General features: G+C 44.0%; 1 protein-coding gene across 8 annotated transcripts in view; it reads left to right on the top strand.

Moving 5' to 3' along the window:
• Nucleotides 1-1,083: 1,083 nt before the first annotated feature.
• Nucleotides 1,084-22,907, top strand: part of ST8SIA1 (ST8 alpha-N-acetyl-neuraminide alpha-2,8-sialyltransferase 1) — a 155,492-nt gene continuing 133,668 nt past the window's right edge. For 7 of the 8 annotated variants that reach the window (XM_067695887.1, XM_067695890.1, XM_067695889.1 and 4 more), the window contains exon 1: nt 1,084-1,765. In XM_067695887.1, the coding sequence (XP_067551988.1) occupies nt 1,530-1,765 (236 nt within the window). In that variant the 5' untranslated portion in view covers nt 1,084-1,529. Of the gene's footprint in view, nt 1,766-20,132; nt 20,591-22,907 lie in introns of those variants that run through there. The other variant, XM_067695888.1, reaches the window with a different exon arrangement.

Below are 22,907 nucleotides of genomic sequence, written 5' to 3'. Positions count from 1 at the left end.
ACGAGACGCTTAAGCAAATAGACTAGGCAACCGCTAGGAGGTAGCCGAGCTATTCGCCGGCCGCCGGGGTAGCAGAAATGGCTAACTGTGTGTCCCTGGGCTCGGCCGGTCCAGGCGGGTGGCGCTTTTCCAAGGTCGGGGTTGCGATAAGCTGGTCGGTGGTGAGAGAAGGACGTCGAAGAACAAGCGGCCCTTGCATCTAAAAGGCAGAGGAGGCGACAGCGCCTCCAAGGCATTGTCACGTCCCGAGGTCTGTTTGCTGGGCCACCAGCTGCCTGCACATCTGGATGCAGCAGCGCCTTTCCCTGCAGGGCGGAGGCGAGGCGGAGGACCCCGGTGTGCACGCACCTCCTCGTGCGCGCGCGTGCGGGCCCGCGAGCGTGTGTACCCGTGTGTGTCTGCGTGTGTGCCCGCGAGCGCGCGCGCGCACGGGTGTCGCTGGAGCCGCGGCTCCGGGACCGGGGAATGGGGGTGGGGGCCCAGGGAGGAATCAATCTCCGCCGGCCTCCTCGCGCCTCACTGCGGGTTAATAACCAACCAGTTAGAGAGAGCCGAGGGTGACGGCGGCAGGGTGACAGCCCCGGCGCGCCGGCTGCGTGTCGGAGGGTCAGGCTTTCAGCCAGTCTCGGCCACACTCAGGGATTTGTGTATACACATTTTAGGGGAGGGTTATTATCATTATTGTATTGTTTGCCTCTGTCTCCGGGGGACCAGGGCGGGAGAGAGGGGCGCGCTCTCCAGCCGAGCGTCGCGCATCTGAACGGGTCGAAGGAGGCAATTTCGCGGGTGGGGGAGGGAGGGGAGACCTTGATTTCCACCAATCCCCGGGCGTTTGTCTGCGAAGTCCCGGGCGCCGCGGAAGGCTGCGGCGCGTCGCTGAATTAACTGATGAAAGCGAGTTCTTTTCTTCTCCGGGAGGGGTGGGAAGCAGGGGTCCTGGCGGGGGAGGCGGAGAAGCCCGGGGCGGGCTAGCGGTCCCGGGCCGCCGTGGAAATTTCCAAGGACTTGGCGCGGCGCGGGGAGCGCATCTGGCGGGGGGGGGGGGGGGGTGCCTGGCAGCGCAGTAGCGCGGGAGGCGGGGAGAGGCGGCGAAGGGCGCAGGAGCATCGCTCAGAAGGGGGCGCCGCGGACCAGATGTCTGCGAGGGAGCTGAGACTCTCCCCGGCCCCACGCCGAGGGCGACGGTAACGCTGCAGAACCGGCGGGAGCGACTCGCCGCCGCCGCTCCCCGCGCTCTCGGAGACCCCGGCGCCCGCCTTCAGGGGGAGCGACCATGGCTGTAGCTTGTGACTTGCTCCCGGGGCACTTCCCCTAGAAAGAAATCCTCGAAAAAGTTGCATTGGAAAAAATCCTTGCGCCGACCTTTGAAGCTGTGGGCGCCGAAGGAGCGTGCGTGCGAGTGCGAGCACGAAAGCGAAAGGTGTGTGTGCATGGGGGGCCGGCGGTGGGGGGATCCTCCGCTGCCCCTGCGCCTAGCCTAGTGCTGAGGCTCCGGCCCTCGACCGCCACCCTGGGCCCCGGGGGCTGCGATGAGCCCCTGCGGGCGGGCCCGGCGACACACGTCCAGAGGGGCCATGGCCGTCTTGGCGTGGAAGTTCCCGCGGACCCGGCTGCCGGTGGGAGCCAGTGCCCTCTGCGTCGTGGTCCTCTGTTGGCTCTACATCTTTCCCGTCTACCGACTGCCCAACGAGAAGGAGATTGTGCAGGGGGTGCTGCAACAAGGCACGGCGTGGAGGAGGAACCAGACGGCGGCCAGAGTCTTCAGGTACTCCTGCTCTCGCGGCTCCACCCAGCTCTCGTGTCCTTTCTTCCTGGGACGCCGAGGACAGGGTCACCGGCGAGGACCGCTTTGCAGAGGCCCTTTCATCCCGTCCTTCTTGTCCTATTCCCTTTCTTTGTCGTTCCCAACCTGGAGACATTAGTCAGGGGCCCTTCCCCAGCCCTTACCCCGGGAGATGTGCAGACACCTGCTTTGGCCGTGGAAAGTCTGTACGCATTTCTTCCCAAGCCTGAGTTGTATTCAACGATTTGCCGATAACCGGTGGGAAGAAGAATCTAGGCTAACTTTGTCCCTTGAACTTAATGAGAATTTATCTCGGGCTCTGCAGACAGTCGAAGCTGTAGAGAACTAGAAGCAGGTACCAGGCGTCTTCCTGGGGTTTGGTGCATGGTTGGTAACATAAGTCACTAATGAGGGAGTCATGGGCAGTGAAAACATGGACATCCAGCCTGGCTCCCGCTGCTCTGTGCAGTATGCCCATAACAAACGCAAGGCACTTACTGATGCCCTCCTAAAGAGCCGGGGACTGAGTGATTTTTACTGGAGTTTCACCGACTTTCTAATAACAGACATTAATATCCCCATCTTACCAACCACAAACTGAATCTTCAGAGAAGTTACTTCCCCAAGGTCATGTACCTTTGCAGGGTCGGAGCTGGGATTTTGGTCACATAAAGCTCTAAAGCTCCCAGCTCTTTTGCTGGGCTTACAGTGGATGCCTTCTGGAGGCTGGGAGATGTACTTTAGGTGGGGACTTGAAATCAGAAAACAAACAATAAAACCAAAACCAGGTTGGAAATCAACCTCTGAGCATCACTCAGAGGTTGTAGTTTCCCTTCTTTTCTGGGAATTTCAGTTTAAGGGTCTAAAGATGAGTTCTTGGCAGGGGTTGTGCGGTGAGATTGGAGGTGAGGCAAAGCTGCTTCCGCTTCTTCTCTGCCTTCCTGATCGTGCGGAAGGGGCGCCCTGGTGCTCCTCCCGCTGTCAGGAGCCCCTTTCACCTTCAGTCCCTTCAGCTGAAGATGCTGCGGTTGGCGCTTCCTGTGATGGTTGTGGTCTGGAGGTGCAGAGGGGGTACGGAGTGCTTTCCTTTGCTCTGCATAGGATCTTTCCAAGCCGTATATGGCCAAGTGAGAGCCAACTTCACTACTGTTAGTTACAAATGTTCAGAAATATCTGTAAGTTAAAAAAACAAACTTTTAAAACATATGGTTTCCTTCCCTTTCTCAGGCCTGCTCTTGGAAAGGTCAAAGAGATAATAGCCAAACCTTGCAGGGAAAGGCAGCTGAATTCGCCTTTAAACTGCGAGGGAAGACGTTCCTTCTGTCTCTCTGTTTAGAATTCTGCTATCATTAAGTTTAAAAATAACCCCACTCCACTTAAAAGTATATAAGAGCTAATTTTCTCTTACCTTCATGGTATTGATTGTTCTACTCAAAAGGCATAGTGTGCAGCCATTCTTTTCTCTAGAGACAGAAGGTACTTTCATTTCAAGTAATGTAAGGAAATGAGTTAAGAGCTTCCCATTGGTTTGCAATGAAAGAGTACATTTTTTTTTTTATAGGAAGAGCAATAATGAAGCTCTTTTAGAGAATAGATTTCTTTTGGAGGACATAATTGAGTGGAAAATGCTTCACATTCTGAGAAGCCCAGGCTGGTTGTTTCTGAGACACACTTGCCTCTTGTTGTCTATAGCCTGGGGGTAATCTTCAGTGTGCTTGGCTGGCATTTGGTCTAGTCTCTCCGTGCAGAGAAATACTTATGAAAATCCCCAAACTGCCTAAACACATACCCCTCAAAGTCAGTGTCCGTAAGACTGTGTGAGTGGCACCATTGCGCATGGAAAAGAGTTTGGGCTTTGGAGGAGAATCCTGAATTTTTAGACTGACCGTGCCATGACTACGGAACAGCAGAGGATCTTTGGCAAGTTACTCTATCTCTTTGAGTCTGAGTTTCCTTATGTATAGATAGAGATAATAGCATCTACCTTGTAGGGTTGGTGCAAAGTTTAAATAAAAAAACTGATGCCAAGTGTCTGGCACATATAACTAGTCAGTGGTGTCATTCTAATTGTTAGACAGTGTAAATGATAAGTTAATATATGTTACAACTTTAATAAGGACATTTGACCAGGCCATAGGAATTTGGAATGTTTCACTTGCCAGGTTTGCAGCGAATCATTAGTGGTTCAAATTTGCCCGTCCGCACGCCTCCCCACTGAAGCTAATGAACAGGGACGAGGATTTTAAAAGATAGTCAAAGTATCATGGTTTGTTGAGGATTTTAAAAGATAGTCAAAGTATCATGGTTTGTTAAGTCAAAAATTTTTTTTTACTCTGCATGCTTAATTGTTTTTTAACATCTAGATTGTTAGTATGTGGGTAACAGAGTATGATTGTTAGCTGTTAGGTCAGCCAGAGGCCTTTATTGTGTTAAGGAGACACAACTTTGGCAAACAGGTATTTGTGTTTGCCAGTCTGAAATATCTTCTTCACAAATACAAACACACATACATAAATGTACAATGTGCACTTACGTGTGGGGATGTATACACACTTATCCATAAACCACGGAATGATGTATGTATATGTATAAATATATGTATATTCATACATACATACATACAAATAATTGCAGCCAGTCAGTCAACCCATATTTAATGAGTGACTACAATGTACCAGGTATGAGTTAGGCCCTGGGGGATAGCAGTAAACAGGATGCATGGATTGCTTCCCCTGAGACAGCTTACCTCCTCCTAGGGCGCGACTGATAAAAACCTATGAGTAAGGAAATGTGATGGTTTAAAGTCTTGTAAAATCCTGTGAGGACAAAAGAAAGTGTTTCACTAGGTTTATAAGCATCAGAATTTCAGATTCCGTTTTGCCGTCAGTGCTTCCTTTTACTTTTGTGATTTTCTTCTTCTCCAACCTTAGAACTGAAGTGCTGACTTCTCAGAGGGGAATTTTGACAGATTGCTTGGGGTGGGGGGGGCAGCAAGAAAGTAACAAAGTTGCAGGGGTTTTGCTAAATAGGAAGTTTCCCTATCACCCACATAGTCTAAGAAAGATAAAGAAGTCAATTCACCCTATCATAGAAACTTAAAATTATTATAAAACTCTTGCTGCTTCTGATTGAGTAATCAAGTAGTACAAGGAAATGCCAAACCAAAGTGGCATTTGTCTCTTCCATCAGGTCCTTCCCCATTTTGGTTGTTCCTCAGAAATAAACTCCTGTTCACAGTTTATGTGCAAGGCACCTGACATGGTAGCAACAACAAAACCAACAAATTATTAGGCTCTTGTTATGTGCATGGCACTATGCTAAGTGTTTTAAATGTACTGTCTGATTTAATTCTTCTAAGAACGTTGTATGGGTACCTTGTTATCCGCGTTTACAAAGATGACTATGCCCTGGTCCCTGTGACAAGTGTATTTGTATGTAATCAACTAACCACCTGGCAATAGGGTCGTTAAATAGAGGCAGCACGACAGAGTGAAAAACTTAGGAATTGGAGACCTGTCAGTACATGGTTGGAGTTCCCTTTCTAGTTGTGTGACCATTGGCAAGTTCGACTCTCAGAGCTTCACCTTCCCCATTTGTAAAATGGGGTTTGTTATCATTTTTTACAGGTTTATAGTGAAAATCATATGGTAGCGTACAGATAGCATTTAAAAGGGTGCTTGCTTCGTACCTCTGTTTAGTATGTGGCCCTTACACAATTGAACCACAAACAGAGGGCTGGGGAGATTCATAGAACGTGGCACTTGATTCTGGGGAAGGAGGGAAGTTGGAGAGGAGGTGGCATTTGTACTCAGCCTTGAAGGATGGTAAGATGGGGGAGTAGTGAGAGGGGAGTGCAAAGGATGTTCTAGGCAGACAGGACAGCAACAGCCAAGACAGGGAGGTGGGCAAGGGTCTGGTGTGCTTCCTGTGGGAAAGTTCTTAAGTCGCCCACAGCGAGCACAGCAGTAAGCAGACTGGGAGGCAGGGGGGAGCCAGGTCACAAGCTCTGAATGGGCTTAAGGTGCAGCTCATGAGAAATGAACAGACGTCAAGTATCCAAGGGCACTGGCCATGTGTCGACATCAGCAGAGGTGGTACATCACTGTTCCTGGTGGATCTGGAGAAAGGGGATAACACCGGAGTGCTGTGAGCATCCTGTCTGTTCACTGGCTGGGGGCCATCAGTCTAAGTAGTCCTGTTTCTCTTTCCCTTTCTAAATTCTGAACGAAAAACACTCCTCTAAGCAGTTCTAGTTTTATGTAGCTTCCTTTCTGTCCCTATTTTAAATCTGTGGTTACCAGAAGCTTCGGGTGTTTCCACAGCTGCCCTGGTGGCTGCAGAAGGGCGCTGGGTGCGGGGGGGAGGGGGAGCGGTGCAGCCATCTGTGTATATGGGATGTAAGTTTTCTGTTTGTTAAGTGGGGAATTTGTGGAAGTCACTGTAAAAGTAGTTTAGGAAAAAGCTGGTTTAATGTGGCGCTTACGAAAATAAGCTACCATTATGCTGCAGATATACACATGTGAAAAAACTCCACCAGCAATAATGCAGTAAGAAAAGTAAGTCATTAACATTGCTTGGACTCATGACATGCACCAGGTCCAGTTCTTAGTGCTTGTATTAGTTACGTTTGTTCCCATAGCTATTTTATAAAGTAGATATTTGTATGTTCTTTGTCTTACAGTTGAGGAAATGGAGGTTCAGAGAGAACCACTAACAAAGTGATTGGGTTGAGTTTCCACCCACAGCTGTTAGACTCGAAGCCTTACGCTCATTCCCTGACCATCTCGGGGAAATGAGGCATTGCTGATGTCTCTTATGATCTGGCCATGATTACTTTTCCACCATCATCTTTCATCAGTGTTCCTCCTTATGCTTTAGTCGTATTGGTAAAAGTTACCTGAAATAAGTTACCTGAAAATAGTCCCTGAAATAAGCCAGGCTGTGTTGGCTCTGCTTGCGCCATTCCCTCTGCCCGAATGCTTTTCCTTCAAGGCCACAGGGCCCGCCCTTCACGGGGTCAATCCTTGCTCATCTCTCCACAGTGCAGTTGCAGTGGTTAAGAACAAAGGTTCCAAAGTTAGCTGTCCTCAAACCCTACTACCACTATTTGTTGTGTTCTGGAGAAAATCAGACTTCATATCCTCGTATGTAAAATGTGGCTTCTTCTAGGAGTGTTGTGAGCACTAGAATAGGTAATACGTTGAAAATGCTGAGAACCGTTTCTGGCACATAGAGTCGGCCCTCCGAATCTGTGGTTTCCGCATCCGCGGATTCAACTAGCCTAGGATGGAAATTCGAGATCCGCAGTTGGTTGACTCCTCGGAGGCAGAACCCACGGATATGGAGGGCATCCTATACTAGCCATTTTATATAAGGGACTTGAGCATCCGGGAATTTTGGTGTCTGTGCGGGGTGGGAGGGTGGGGAGATGGGGTGGAGTCCTGCAACCATTCCCTCACGGACACGGAGGGCCAAGTGTAATTAGTGCTTAATCCGCATTAGCTTTCCTCAAGGCAGCTTTCCTTCCTTCCTCCCCAGGATGTGTTAGAATCTCCTCCTTCAGGGGGAAAAAAAAAAAAAAAAGCCTTGTGCATATTATTTCATTTTTTCATTGATCCAAAATATCTACTACTGTATCTACCACTATTATCGTAAAAGGGGCTGGAACCATAACAGTGAAGTTAACAAAACCCTTACTTTCTTGAAATTTATAGGCTAACGAGGGGAGACATAATAAACAGGTAAATATAGAAATAGCTGGTAATGACAGGTGCATTTCTCAAGCTGTGTTAAAAGTACCGGTTTACTTGTCTGCCTTTCATGCCGACTCATTCATATTTGCATCCCCGGAGCTGAGCTGTGGTTCCTGGCACACTCATTTTTGTTGAGTTACTGCGTGACTGCACGTTTTAGAATGGAGTGGGACCAGTTAGCTAGTCAGCCAGCAAGGATTTATCGAGGTCCAGCACTCTGCTTGGCTGTTTGGGGACTGAAGGAGTAAACGGCATCCTCTCAGAGAGCTCCTACTCTAGAACAGAGTTTCCTCGCCTCAGCACCACTGGCATCCTGGGCTGGATAATTCTTTGTTGTGGAGCGTTGTCCTGTACATTGTAGAGTATTCAGCAACACCCATGGCCTTTGTCCAGTGACCATCCACAGAATGAAACAACCATATATGTCCCCAGGTATATCTCCCAGGGGGCAAAGTAGCTGCTGGTTGAGAATCACTGCTTTAGAGCAACAAAATGAGTCCAATTGACAGGATTTAAAACACCCAGAAAATATCATGCCATTAACAGCTACATTTGGAAACGACAAACTGTAAATGCTTTGATGACTGGAAGAGGAGTGAATGAATTGACTTTGATAGATGGCCAGGTCTTGGTTCTAGGGAAGGGTAGGGAGAGGGGATGCATTTGGAGAGATTTATGATAAGTTTCTATTGAAAGCTTGTGTGTGAGCTGATCAGTGCCCCCCCTTAGACCTTGGCAAGAGAAGCCCATGCTTTGTGTCCTGTGTTTTAGGGGGGAGCTCACTTTGCTCCTCCTCTGGTCTCACCCCTTGTCAATCAGGCAAGGCTCAATGGGGCCTTTGTAGACCCTGGACTTCCCAGCCCAGATGACTCAAGCCCACTCCGTAGCCTGCCTGCCTTTATGTAGTGTTCCCCCAATTCCTCCTCCTGGGGGTGGCTTGTCCCACTGCTGTGTGCACTCCTAGGCCCAAGGGTTGGCCAAGGAACAGCTCTTTGCGAGAATGGGAGGCAGTGAGAGGAGATTGGGTGTGGGATTGGGTGGATTTCACGTGTACACATGGGGAGGGGTGGCTCTTTCTGCGTTGCCATGTTCTAGTACCAAACTTGCTGGAGTTGGAGAAGCCTCAGTTTGAATCAGGCATTCCAGATTGTTATACAGGTCTGTTTGTCCAGGGAGAAGGATAGGAGGAGAGAACATATATTTTATCTGTTTGTTAATTTGCACTTTTGTCTTCTGCCTTGCCAGTAGGGATTTTTTTTTTTTTTTTTTACCATGTGGGAGCCTATTTGTCTTTGTTTTGTAAAGGAGTGTTAAGGCAGCTGGTTGGATCAACTGAATAATTATATATGTTAGTGTAGAGTATGGCCACTTTGTCTTTTGACAAAGTTCTGTTAGGAAGCCAGAGCTGTTATATCAAACTAAAAACATGCTGAATCAGGAGACCCAAGCTCCCCACTGTGGGGATAGGTACCTCCCTCAGCGTCCAGCGTCCACTTTGGGGAGGTGAAACCCATGGTCGTATTGATTGAAGACTCGGTTTTAATACGCTCATACAAAAGAAGTGGAGTCTAGGATTTGTTACTTACAGATCCCAGAAGCAAGGGGGAACAGTGAGTTTGGGGAGGGGCAGCCCTCCGTCCCAGGCCAGGAGCTCAAGAGTGGGAGACAGAAAGTAAGGTAACAAACACCTATTACTTATAAGGTGGTTGGGGCAGAGGTCTGGAACTTTTTGTTGGCTTAACTCTAAGTTGTTATTTTAAAAGGTGCCTGGGGAAAAGCAAGAGGGAACTTAGGGCGGGCGTCCTAAATGCGAGTCCTCAGCGAAATGTCCGGAATCTGGGTGTGAGCAGGGTTATCATACTGTAAAGTGCCTAGGCAGCAACTCAGGAAAGCAAGCTTTTTTCTCAAAGCTTGTTTTTTCTCATCGTAGTTGTGAATCATTTCGGAAGTGATGCTGACTGTGTATCATTAATGCAGTCCCTTATGATGAAGTTGATAGATTTCTAGTCAAATACTTTCTAGCTTTTCATTCTATTTTGGCTCTTTGGGGAGCTCTGTGACCTTGGGCAAGCTGCTTAACCTCTCTGTTCCTTTGTTTTGTCATCTGAAACATGGTATAATATGCCAACTCACTTCCTAGGTTTATGATGATGATTAAGGGAGATGATTAGTGTTGCAAGCCATCGTCATTCTCAGGCTGGATTGGTGAGATGACAAGATGATTGTTCCCACCTAGGAAGAGCCTGGACTTCAGGGCCCCATAGAATCAGGTGTTAATACGGGTTCTGTCATTTATTAACTTCGTGACCTTGAAAAATTTACCTGGCTTTTCTGAGCCTTAGCTATGGGTGGCATTTCTTACCTTGGGAGGATTAGGTGCTGAATAATTGCTAATTATTAAGCCATAATGATGAGAAAAGCTGCTTCCTGGGACACATCCTATGCCTATCATTGCACTTTTAGTAATGGAATGTATGACAATGAAATGTGACCTTATGACACACTTCTTCCTCCACAGTGTTAGTACTAAGGATGCTGTAAAATGGCCAGCAGACTTTTAAGGAAGAGAGCAGACCCCAGTCATAAAGCACCCATTCATTCATTCATTCATTCAACCATTCATTTACCTACATTTAGTAAATGCCTCTTGTGTGCCAGTTAGGTGCTGGGATACAGTGATGAAAGTTAGACATGGTTCATGATTTTATAGAATTTATTGTCGAGTCTAGTGTCATTAGTTGAGTCAATAAGAAACTGAGTTCTGTGTTCCAAGGGTGAGAGTTTGTTTTAGATAATCATGCTGAGTTTCGAAGCAACCGATTTTCCCCCTTTCTGTTGGACCGTCTCCTAGCAATGGCACTGCATGAGAGGGAAGCTGCCAAAGCCATAAGAGTTGTGCCACTCCTTTAATTAGGTGCCAGAAGGAAGCTGAAATGAATTCAGAGTTCCACGGTCTCCGTTATTCAGGGCTTGAGTAACAGACCAAAAACCAGAGACTTATTTCCAAGTGAGTGTGATGAGAAAGGGCTTGTTTTGAACAAAGTGCTTGTTTCGATTACTGATAAAACAAATATGTACATGATTTTATGTCCCTCACGCTTATTTAAAAAATATATAGTGTTTATTATTTGTCTGATTTTGGAAGTAATAGATACCTATTATAGGAAAATTTTAAATGTAGGAAAAAGGAGAAAAAAAATATCACTCATAATTCCGCTCCTCAGAAGTGCTCATTGTAACTGTTTCTTTTTGTGTATTTGTTTGCATGTGTATTATTACTAAATTTTATGTATTTTGTGTATTTAGTTTTATATCCTTTTTAATCATTCAACATTATAGCTTTAACATTTTCTCATATAATTCATTTTTAACTTACAAGCTTGTGATAAAATAGATTTATGATTTTCATTTTGGAAAAAAAATTATTTACCATGAGTTTCTTTTTTAAAAAAAAATGTTACCCCATTGGAACAAATTACTTTCTTCAAAAGGATCCTTAAAAAGGATATTGAAAAGATATGTTGGCCAAAAGGTTCATTCATTTTTTCCCATAAGATGGCTCTAGTAGCACTTAGTTGCCTTTAACCTCATTCAAAGCAATTTTATTAGACTGTATATGACAGCTGTCATATCAGCATGCATTTTAAAAAAGACTTATAAAAACTGCGTGAATTTTTGTGTAGCCATTTTAATATTGAAAATGGAAGAAAAAAAGCAACACTTTCGGCATATTATGCTTCATTATTTCAAGAAAGGTAAAAATCCAACCGAAACGCAAAAAAAGATTTGTGCCGTGCATGGAGAAGGTGCTGTGACTGATTGAACGTGTCTTAAGTGGTTTGCGGGGTTTCGTGCTGGAGATTTCTCACGGGACGATGCTCCACGATCGGGTGCACCAGTTGAAGTTGATAGTGATCAAATCGAGACATTAATTGAGAACCGTCAACGTTACACCACATGGGAGATAGCTGGCATACTCAGAATATCCAGATCAAGAGCTGAAAATCATTTGCACCAGCTTGGTTATGTTCATTGCTTTGATGTTTGGGTTCCACATAAGTTAAGCAGAAGAAACCTTTTTGACCATATTTCTGCCTGCGATCCTCTACTTAAATGCAATGAAATTATTCCGTTTTTAAAACATTGTGACGGGCGATGAAAAATGGATACTGTACAATAATCTGAAAGGGAAGAGATCGTGGGGCAAGCGATATGAACCACCACCAACCACACCTAAGGCCGGTCTTCATCCAAAGAAGGTGGTGATGTGTATATGGTAGGATTGGAATGGAGTCCTCTATCATGAGCTGCTTCCGGAAAACCAAATGATTCATTCCAACAAGTACTGCTTCCAATTAGACCAACTGAAAGCAGCACTCCATGAAAAGCGTCCAGAATTAGTCAACAGAAAACGCATAATCTTCCATCAGGATAATGCAAGACTGCATGTTTCTTCGATGACCAGGCAAAAACTGTTACAGCTTGGCTGGAAAGTTCTGATTCACCCACTGTATTCACCAGACATTGCACCTTCGGATTTCCATTTATTTCAGTCTTTACAAAATTTCCTTAATGGAACAAAGTTCAATTCCCTGGAAGATTGTAAAAGGCACCTGGAACAGTTCTTTGCTCAAAAAGATAAAAAGTTTTGGGAAGATGGAATTATGAAGTTGCCTAAAAAATGGCAGAAGGTAGTGGAACAAAAGGGTGAATACGTTGTTCAAAGAAGTTCTTGGTGAAAATGAAAAAATGTGTCTTTTATTTTTACTTAAAAACCGAAGGCACTTTTTGGCCAACCCAATATTTGGCAAATACTGAATAAGAGAAATCAAAGAGCTTCTTTAAAGAGTTCTTTTCTCAAAGTTGGCATTTAATATAAGACCAATACTGTTTTCATTTGTAAAAGTGACTGACATTTATTCACCCAGAGAGAAACATTGCTAATATTTTGGTATATATTCTTCCAGACCATTCAACGCCTCCGTGTTTGTATATAATGAATTTGACAGTATGTCGTGAATATTTTTGTAGTAACAATATATGTAGATCTACATCATCGCTTTTTTTTTTTTAACATCTTTATTGGAGTATAATTGCTTTACAATGGTGTGTTAGTTTCTGCTTTATAACAAAGTGAATCAGTTATACATATACATATATCCCCGTATCTCTTCCCGCTTGCGGCTCCCTCCCTCCCACCCTCCCTATCCCAGCCCTCTAGGTGGTCACCAAGCACGGAGCTGATCTCCCTGTGCTATGCGGCTGCTTCCCACTAGCTATCTACCTTACGTTTGGTAGTGTATATATGTCCATGCCTCTCTCTCGCTTTGACACAGCTTATCCTTCCCCCTCCCCATATCCTCAAGTCCATTCTCTAGTAGGTCTGTGTCTTTATTCCTGTTTTACTCCTAGGTTCTTCATGACATTTTTTTTTTCTTAAATTCCATATATATGTGTTAGCACACGGTATTTGTCTTTCTCTTTCTGACTTACTTCACTCTGTATGACAGACTTTAGGTCTATCCACCTCACTACAAATAGCTCAATTTTGTTTCTTTTTATGGCTGAGTAATATTCCATTGTATATATGTGCCACATCTTCTTTATCTATTCATCTGTTGATGGACACTTAGGTTGCTTCCATGTCCTGGCTATTGTAAATAGAGCTGCAATGAACATTGTGGTACATGACTCTTTTTGAATTATGGTTTTCTCAGGGTATATTCCCAGTAGTGGGATTGCTGGGTTGTTTGGTAGTTCTATTTTTAGTTTTTTAAGGAACCTCCATGCTGTTCTCCATAGTGGCTGTATCAAGTTACATTCCCACCAACAGTGCAAGAGGGTTCCCTTTTCTCCACACCCTCTCCAGCATTTATTGTTTGTAGGTTTTTTGATGATGGCCATTCTGACTGGTATGAGGTGATATCTCATTGTAGTTTTGACCTGCATTTCTCTAATGATTAGTGATGTTGAGCATCCTTTCATGTGTTGTTGGCAATCTGTATATCTTCTTTGGAGAAATGTCTATTTAGGTCTTCTGCCCATTTTGGGATTGGGTTGTTTGTTTTTTTGATATTGAGCTGCATGAGCTGTTTGTAAATTTTGGAGATTAATCCTTTATCAGTTGCTTCATTTGCAAATATTTTCTCCCATTCTGAGGGTTGTCTTTTTGCCTTGTTTATGGTCTCCTTTGCTGTGCAAAAGCTTTTAAGTTTCATTAGGTCCCATTTGTTTATTTTTGTTTTTATTTCCACTTCTCTAGGAGGTGGGTCAAAAATGATCTTGCTGTACATCATCGCTTTTTAATGGCTATAAGATTTTCCTTTTTCAGGATAGTTAATAATTTATTTAAGTAAAATCCACTGTTATTGGATATTCACGTTGCAGTTTCTTACCTTTAGAAATAATGCTTTTATGAACATACTTGTGTATACATCTTAAGCATTTGTCCGTTTATTTTCTTAGTATAAATTTCCAAAAGTAGTTTCTTGATGGTTTTTTTTTCCCCCCACCATCAGTTCTTTATAACTGGTTTCTTTGGTTGTTCATAGAAAATCTTTGACTTTGGCTGAGGGCAGATTTGAGGTTTCCTCCATTTCAGTGCGGATAGCAGTTGCGTAAATAGTCAGACATACAATGATTGTTAGCATTAAATGATGAAATTGGTCAAGAAGCCAAAACAACTAAGAAAGATTCCCATAAAACTGGATATGTACAGTGGCAGTCTCCCCTCAATTGCAGAGACCTAGCTGTGAGGAATTTACTTAGTGCTACGTAACATGTACCTTTATCTGTCACGGTTATCCTCCCCATTAGCATGGTCTGTCATCTACATTTAAAAGGCAGTGCCGGGCTTCCCTGGTGGCGCAGTGGTTGGGAGTCCGCCTGCCGATGCAGGGGACACGGGTTCGTGCCCCGGTCTGGGAAGATCCCACATGCCGCAGAGCGGCTGGGCCCGTGAGCCATGGCTGCTGAGCCTGCGCGTCCGGAGCCTGTGCTCCGCAGCGGAAGAGGCCACAGCAGTGAGAGGCCCGCGTACCGCAAAAAAAAAAAAAAAAAAAAAAAAAAAAAAAAAAAAATAGGCAGTGTCTTATTTTGTAAATAAGTTCATTTGGGTTATTTTTTTCAGATTCCCTAGATAAGTGATATAATATAATATTTGTCTTTCTCTGTGTGACTTCACTTAGTATGATAATCTCTGGGTCCATCCATGTTGCTGAAAATGGCAATATTTCATCCTTTTTATGGCCAAGTAATATTCCTGTATATATGTGCCACATCTTCTTTATCCGTTCATCTGTCGATGGGCACTTAGTTTGCTTCCACATCTTGGGTAGTGTAAATAGTGCTGCTGTGAACATTGGGGTTCATGTATCTTTTTCAGTTAGAGTTTTCGTATTTTCAACTAAATGGACTCACAGACATAGAAAACAAACTTATGGTTACCAAAGGGGGAAGGTGGGAGGAGGGATAAATTAGGAGTATGGGATTAACAGATGCATGCTACTGTGTGTAAAATAGATAACCAACAAGAACTTATTGTACAGCATAGGGAACTATATTCAATATCTTGTAATAACCTATAATGGAAAAGAATCTGAAAAAGAATATATCTATATATTTATATATATCTGAATCACTTTGCTGTACACCTGAAACTAACACAAGATCATAAATCAACTATACTTCAGTTTTTTAAAAAAAAGCAGTGCCTTAAAAAAAAAAAAAAAGCAGTGCCTTTATGGAACCATTTGCATCATTTTCCCAGGACTTAAGCAATTAAATAAAACTGTAATTTAAAAGGGAAAATGAACTATGCTTCACTATAAGGTAGGGATTTCAAGGAAAACTACAACTGTCCTAAATTTAAAAATTGTGTTTTCTGACTCCGTTAAGAGTCTTTTTCGGGCTTCCCTGGTGGCGCAGTGGTTGGGAGTCCGCCTGCCGATGCAGGGGACATGGGTTCATGCCCCGGTCCGGGAAGATTCCACATGCCGCGGAGCGGCTGGGCCTGTGAGCCATGGCCACTGAGCCTGCGCGTCCGGAACCTGTGCTCTGCAGCGGAAGAGGCCACAACAGTGAGAGGCCCACGTACCACAAAAAAAAAAAAAGAGTCTTTTTCCTGTTTACTGAAATTAAAACTCTTGAGCTTGACTCTGGAACAGATTGTACCCACTGAGTGGGGGGTGAAGGTGCAGTAAAAAGGCACAAAAATCCCATGATGATATTTTGTTGGGTTGGGTTTTTGGAGGTTGAGTGTTGGTGATTGTGTTGACATTGGCCTATGTCATTTCTTCCTATGTCCTTCTCCCCTTGTAGCTGTTTGAAGCAGCTTATACATACTGTTGCTTTGGTGCTTTAGGGTGAAAGATTCAGTCTTGTTTTTGTCTGTTTTAGATCCCTCATCACAGTCTTATTACTAAGTGTCTGAGGAGTATTTGTTGTCTGAATAAAGACACTGGATTATCTGAAAGGCCTGTCCACAGCTGTTGGAATACCTTTCAGGGGTAGTTTCTTTTGTTGCCTAATATTAAGACTCCATGCCATAAATATTCACTCCCAATTCATTCATTCCCTCCTCCACTCATTCCTTCATTCAGCAAATATCTCTTCAGTGCCTTCTATGTGCCAGACACTGTTGCTAGGCCCTGGGAATAAAGCGGGTAGCCAGGAGGACACGGGCCTTCCTGCAGAGAACATAGAAGCACACAGTATTTATAGGAACAGTTATGTGCTCCAAAAAGCCTCTCAGCTCCTTTTTATGGAGAAAAACCAAGCACAGGTTGACCTTCACTTTCAGAACTGAGCTGTGTGTGTCTGTATTTGGTGGAGTCCAGAGAGGACCCAGGTCCCTCCTTTGGTCCATTGAGGTTTTGGCCTGCACAGGGACTCCACGCAGCTCAGTGGTATAATATCTTTCGACTCTGGGTAACCTGTGCAATATGTGAGATATTAGAGAGAAAAAGCCCTTTAAAGCATTGCTAAAAGATACATGAGTCCTTGGGGGAAAGCAAAACTCAATTACCAGTGGAATAAAAGAGACGGAGAAGCCAGCCCGGTTTGGAGGGGGATCTCTCACTTGGTGAGCTACTGCTCTGCACTCCCCCAGCCAGGCTGCCATAGTGAGAGGGAGCTCAACAGGAAGCAGAGAGGCGGGAAATAGGACGCATCCACCGGGGACTGGGGAGCCTCAATTTTGGGGTAAAAATGCAGTCATTTTATTTCTTCCTGGTAACTGCTCCAACTATGCCTTGTCAAATCTACCTCCTGACCCTCACCCCTTCCTCCCCTTTATTGATACTCATGGGTCTGTGACCAACTTGGCCAGATTTTATCGCTTTACCTCCACCTTGATTATTGGGATAGTCTTATCTTGGTACTTAGCTCAGTTGTGTTGATTTTAAAGCACAGTGAAAACTCTCGTGTGTGACCCCGCGTGCGTCTCCAGCACCAGGGCTGGAAGTGTGAAGGGCGCCTGCTCCTTCCCCACTGGGCAGGGAGGACGGAGACCACTCACAGTCTTTCCCTTGGTGACTACTGCTTCTCAGGTGAACCCTGACAGCCTGCCCACATTTTTTAAGAGCAAATTGTCCTGGTTCCTTGGCCTGCTGGGCAGCCTTCTCAGGTGGAGGAAAGATGCTGTCCTTGCCTCACCAAAGGGAATTTCACTGCCCATCGCCTCAGCCTCACCATCTCTTTCCACGTCTGTTTCTTCTTCCCAGACAGTGCAGGGCCAGCACAGCAAAGCACCGGAGGATTCAATAACTGTTTCTCTTTAATGCAGACCCTCAGCGCTTTTATAAGTGGGTTCTTTTGGAACTTCCCCCATCCCCCTTCTTCCCTAGTTGGCAGGGAGGGAGAGCACTGTCTCCTCTCTCTGCAGGATGGAGAAGCAATAGTATCTCCCAGGGATGCTCATTCCTCCCAGGCCTTCTTAGTATGGATCAGCTGTATGGTGGCGGGGGACTGTTCCTCAGGTCGTGTACCACCACTTAGAAGACTTGCAGAGAGGTGGCTGGCTCCAACTTCTGGCAGCTTTCTGAACTTAAAAGATGGGGTACTTAGCACATATTGGTCTCAGTTTGGGGCTATGACCACAGTTCCCAGATGTAAGAAAAAAAACCCTCATATTTTGTTATACTTATCCCCTGGAAGAGTTTTTGTATCCTTCTAAGACTGTCATTGTGCACTGTTTCTTAAAGGATCCCTATGGGCCCTAGGATCAGTGAAATGCTCAACTGAGTCAGTTCACTTTCATCTTGAGCAGGTGATCAAGGTCTTACATCCCCAAAAGTCATCCATGCTCCCCACAACCCCATTTTGGGGGTTTACCATGAGTGTCTGCAACTGTTGCCTCATCATTTAGGGTCACTTTCCTACCGCTGATTCATTCTCATTTCCTTTTCTTTCCACTTAGGAAGCTTGGGGGACAGACCAACAAGGGTGGTGCCTTAAGCCAACCCTATGGAAGGATACCCTGCTGGCCAGGTACCCCCAGTCTTAATTCTGTTGGGTTCTCCCTCTTCTTTGGGGAAGGGGAGAATCCCCACTCCTCAACAGACTTCTCCAGCTCCCAGTTTTCTCTCTCTCTCGTTTTTTCCTTTTTTTTTTTTGTTTTTTGGTTTTTTTTTTGGCAGTACGCGGGCCTCTCACTGTTGTGGCTTCTCCCGTTGCGGAGCACAGGCTTTGGACGCGCAGGCTCAGTGGCCATGGCTCATGGGCCCAGCCGCTCCGCGGCATGTGGGATCTTCCCGGACCGGGGCATGAACCCATGTCCCCTGCATCGGCAGGCGGACTCTCAACCACTGCGCCACCAGGGAAGCCCTCTTTTTTTTCTTGAAGTACAGTTGATTTACAATGTTGTGTTAGTTTCAGGTGCACAGCAAAGTGAATCAGTTATATATACATATATATATATATATATTCTTTTTTCAGATTCTTTTCCCTTATAGGTCATTATAAAATCAAATAGAGTTCCCTGTGCTATACAGTACACAGTATACAACAAGTACAGGTCCTTGTTGGTTATCTATTTTATATATAGTAGTGTGTATATGTTAATCCCAAACTCCTAATTTATTCCCCCCCCACCAGTTTTCTCTTTTTATGACCATGATTGGGGGATAATAGTGGTGGTGGGGTCTCGATCGCTAATGAACCCCCCTCAAGCCCTCCTGGGGGACTGACCGCATATCCAGTGCCTCTCTCAACTCAGAATATGATGTACTTAGCATCTTTGTCTCCAACTTTGGACTTCAACCGTAATTCCAGCATATAATCCCACTGAAAATCCTGTTACGAAAGGAAAGGACCTGTAGAGAAGCCAGAAGATTGCTCCTGGCATATCAGATTTCAGGATTTATAACTTTTAAGCATTCTGAAAAATGTTCTTTACATTTTGAAAATAGAGATGCAATACGGAAAATTAAGTTTATATTTAATTAGCATTTATTGAGCACCAGTTACATGCAGGCACTGTGCTAGATGGTCTCCATGTGCAATATATCCATCTAACCCTGGATTTTAACATCAGCTCCATTTTTCAAACAATAATGATGATATTTTTAGTAGTATAGTTATTTATTTTGTGTCTGCCATATGCCAAGCCCTGTTTTAAGCACTTTACGCAGTGTTATGATTTAACATTCACAAGTGCTCTGTGAGGGAGATATTATTATCCTTATTTTATAAAGAAACGGGCTGTGAGTAATTATTTGCCTAAGGCCACTTAGGTTGTAGGTGGTTCTGAGAGCTAGCGTTTAATGAATGCTTACTATGTGTCAGATCCTCTTTTAAATACTTTGATATATGTTACCATCATCACAGGAGTTTTGTAAGATAGTCCTTCCCCACCCCCAAACAACACCAATGTATTATTTTACATTTCTGCAGAATAGAAGTCTAACGTGGCTTCATCTCAGTGGGCTGAAATCAAAGTGTCTGCGGGCTGCATGCCTTTCTGGAGGTTCTAGAGGAGGGTCCGTTTCTTTCCTCATCCGTGTTGTTGGCAGCATTCACTCCTGTGTGGCTGAAGGATGGAGGTCACCGTTTCTTTGCTGGCTGCCAACTGAAGGCTGTCCTCAGCTTCTGGAGGCCACCCTCATTCCTTCGCTCATGTTTCCCGTCTTCCTTCTTAAAAGCTCCCAAGGGCCGGTTAGGCCCCTCACTGGACCTCTGCCTCCCTGTGCCTTTTTTAAGACTTTATTTTTAAGAGCAGTTTTAGGTTCACAGCAAAACGGAGAGGAAGGTTACAGAGATTTCCTATATACCCTCTGCCCCACACATATGCAGAGCCTCCCTCATTGTCAACATCCCCCCCTAGAGTGGTACATTTGTTGCAACTGATGAACCTACCTTGACATAATTACCCAAAGTCCATAGTTTATCTTATTAGGGTTCACTCTTGGTGTTGTACATCCTATGGGTTTGAATAAATGTATAATCGCACATATCCGTCATTATAGTGTTATACAACGTGTTTTCAGTACCCTTAAAATCCTCTGCCTGTTCATCCCTGCCCTTTTCCCTAACCCTGGCAACCGCTGATCCTTTACTGAATCCATAGTTTTGCCTTTCCCAGAATGTCCTATAGGTGGAATCCTACAGTATATAGCCTTTTCGGATTGGCTTGTTTCCCTTAGTAATATGCATTTAAGGTTCCTCCATGTCTTTTCACAGCTTGATAGCTCATTTCTTTTTAGCACTGAGTAATAGTCCGTTGTGAGCATCTACCACAGTTTATCCATTCACCTATTGAAGGACATCGTGGTTGCTTTACGTTTTGGCAGTTATGAGTAAAACTGCTGTAAACATGTGCATGCAGGTTTTTTATGTGGACATAGGTTTTAAACTTTCAGGGATTAAATACTAAGGAGTGTGATTGCTGGATTGTATGGAAAGAGCATGTTTAGTTTCGTAAGAAACTATCAAATTATCTTACAAGGTGGCTGCACCGTTCTGCTTTCCCATCAGCCATGAATGAGAGTTCCTGTTGCTCCACATCCTCACCAGCATTTGATGTTGTCCGTGTTCCAGATTTTGGCCATTCTAATAGGTGTGTAATGATATCTCATTGTCGTTTTGATTTGCATTTCCCCTATGACGTGATGTAGAGCATCTTTTCATATGCTTATTTGCCATCTGCTGAGGTGTCTGTTAAGGTCTTTGGCCCATTTTTTTTAACATGCAATCTAATTGACATATACCATTATATTAGTTTTAAGTATATAAAATAATGATTCAATATTTATGTATATTGTGAAATGATCACCACAGTAAGTCTAGTTAACACCCAACACCATACATAGTGACAAAGTTTTTTTTCTTGTGATGAGAACTTTTAAGCTGTACTCTCTTAGCAACTTTCAGATGTACAATACAGTATTACTAACTGTAGTCACCATGCTGTACCTTACATCCCCAGGCCTTATTTATTTTAAAACTGGGCATTTGTACCTTTTGACCACATTCACCCATTTGACCCACCTCCACCCCCCAGCCTTTGGCAAACACCAATCAGTTCTCTGTATCTATGAGTTGATTTTGATTTTTAATGTTTTTTAGTTAAAAGTTGGGTTATTATTTTCTTATTGTTGAGTTTTAAGAGTTCTTGGTATATTTTGGACAATAGTCCTTTATCAACCGTGTCTTTGCAGATATTTTCTCCCAGTCTGTGGCTTATCTTCTCATTCTCTTGACATTGTCTTTCACAGAGCAGGAATTTTAAATTTTAATGGAGTCCAGTCAATTAGTTGATAATATCTATCAGTTATTTCTTTCATGGATTGTGCCTTTGGTGTTGTATGTAAAACATCATTGCCGTATCCAGGGTCATCTGTGTTTTCTCCTGTGCTGTCTTCTAGGAGTTTTATAGTTTTGCATTTTACATTTAGGTTTGTGATCCATTTTGAGTTATTTTTTGTGAAAGGTATAAGGTTTGTGCCTAGATTAATTTTTTTGCAGGTGTATTGTCCAGTTGTTTCATCACCATTTGTTGAATAGTCCAGTTTTCTGATGGAGATACTGAGATAGTATGGAGATAGTCCAGTTTTCTGATGGAGAAACTGAAACAAAGAGAGCTTACGGACCTCGCTCAGGCTTATGAAGTTAGTAAAAAATCTGTCCGACTCTAGGGTTCATGGGATCTAGGGCTCTAAGCCTCCTTATTATGGTGGACTGCTCCCTTTGCTGTAGGACCAACATTGACTTTCAGGGCTTCAAGTTAAAGCCTGCTGCCTTTTTTAACACAAAGGAAAGAATCTCAGATGGTAAAATTTCAGTCTGTGAAGGTGAATTAACACTTGTTGTATTTTTAGTTATCCAAGTATCCAAGGCTGTTTTTACCACCCACCCCTCAAAGATCCTGCAAATCAAGCAAAGATCTTGGGTTCAAGTCAGTGGGAAGGTGTCTCCATCCTTTTTGTCTCTGCCTTACATCTCTTATTCACCCCAGGGGCTTAGCTTTAGGGTTGTTTGGTTTTTTTTCCTCTCCTATCATAGCACACTTTCTTAATTCTCATTTATACCTGCGAGATGGATGCTAAGAAATGATACCAACTGTGGGGTATCAGGAGACTGAAGTCTGTAAAACTGCGAGAAACCAGAATGGAACAGCTAACTGCATGGTGACCTTTCCTGTGTCACCTGAAAAGGGAAGCTATTCTCTCTCTTCTCTCCATAGCTGAAATCCCCAGAGGCTTTTCTTTCGGCGTCAGTCTCTGTGCCTGAAATGGAAGCCATGTGATAATATTTTGAGTTATTCCAAAAGATCATATAGAGATCTAATGTGTAATTTCTGTTTCTTGAAAAGTCTTCATCAAGGTAATGCATTTTTAGTGTAAAAGTTAAAACTTACAAGTGTGTATTAAGCAAACATAGAAGTCTTCTCAATTTCATTCCCTCTAACAGGTAAACAGTGTTAATGTTTTGATGTGTATCCTTTCAGATGTTTCTTCTATTCAGAGTATAATTTAGTATTCAAACTGGGATACTTGAGGTAAAATACTATCATTACTCCAAGGCAGCAGCAATAAAATAGGACTATTTCAAACAAACTGGATGTATTGATACAATCCCCCTACTTTATAAGTGTTTTTATCCATATCTATATAAACATCTAGATATACTCCATATATATATATATATATATTTATAGTATAGTGATGGCTTCTAAGATGGCCCCCAATGGTCCCCACCTCCTGCTATTCATGTGCCATCCCCTCCGTTTGAGTGTAGGCTGGGTTTAGTGACTCACTTCTAGAATAGAATCAATTACTGCAGGAGTGATGGTATATCATTTCAGAGATTGAGTTATAAAGACCATGGCTTTCATTTTGGATGTTCTTTTTCTCTCTCCACTGGGTCACTTGCTC

Source organism: Pseudorca crassidens, chromosome 11, assembly GCF_039906515.1.
Source record: "Pseudorca crassidens isolate mPseCra1 chromosome 11, mPseCra1.hap1, whole genome shotgun sequence".
Classification (NCBI taxonomy): Eukaryota; Metazoa; Chordata; class Mammalia; order Artiodactyla; family Delphinidae; genus Pseudorca; species Pseudorca crassidens.
The sequence above is the reverse complement of the archived record's forward strand: the minus strand, read 5'-3'. Positions and strand labels throughout refer to the sequence as shown.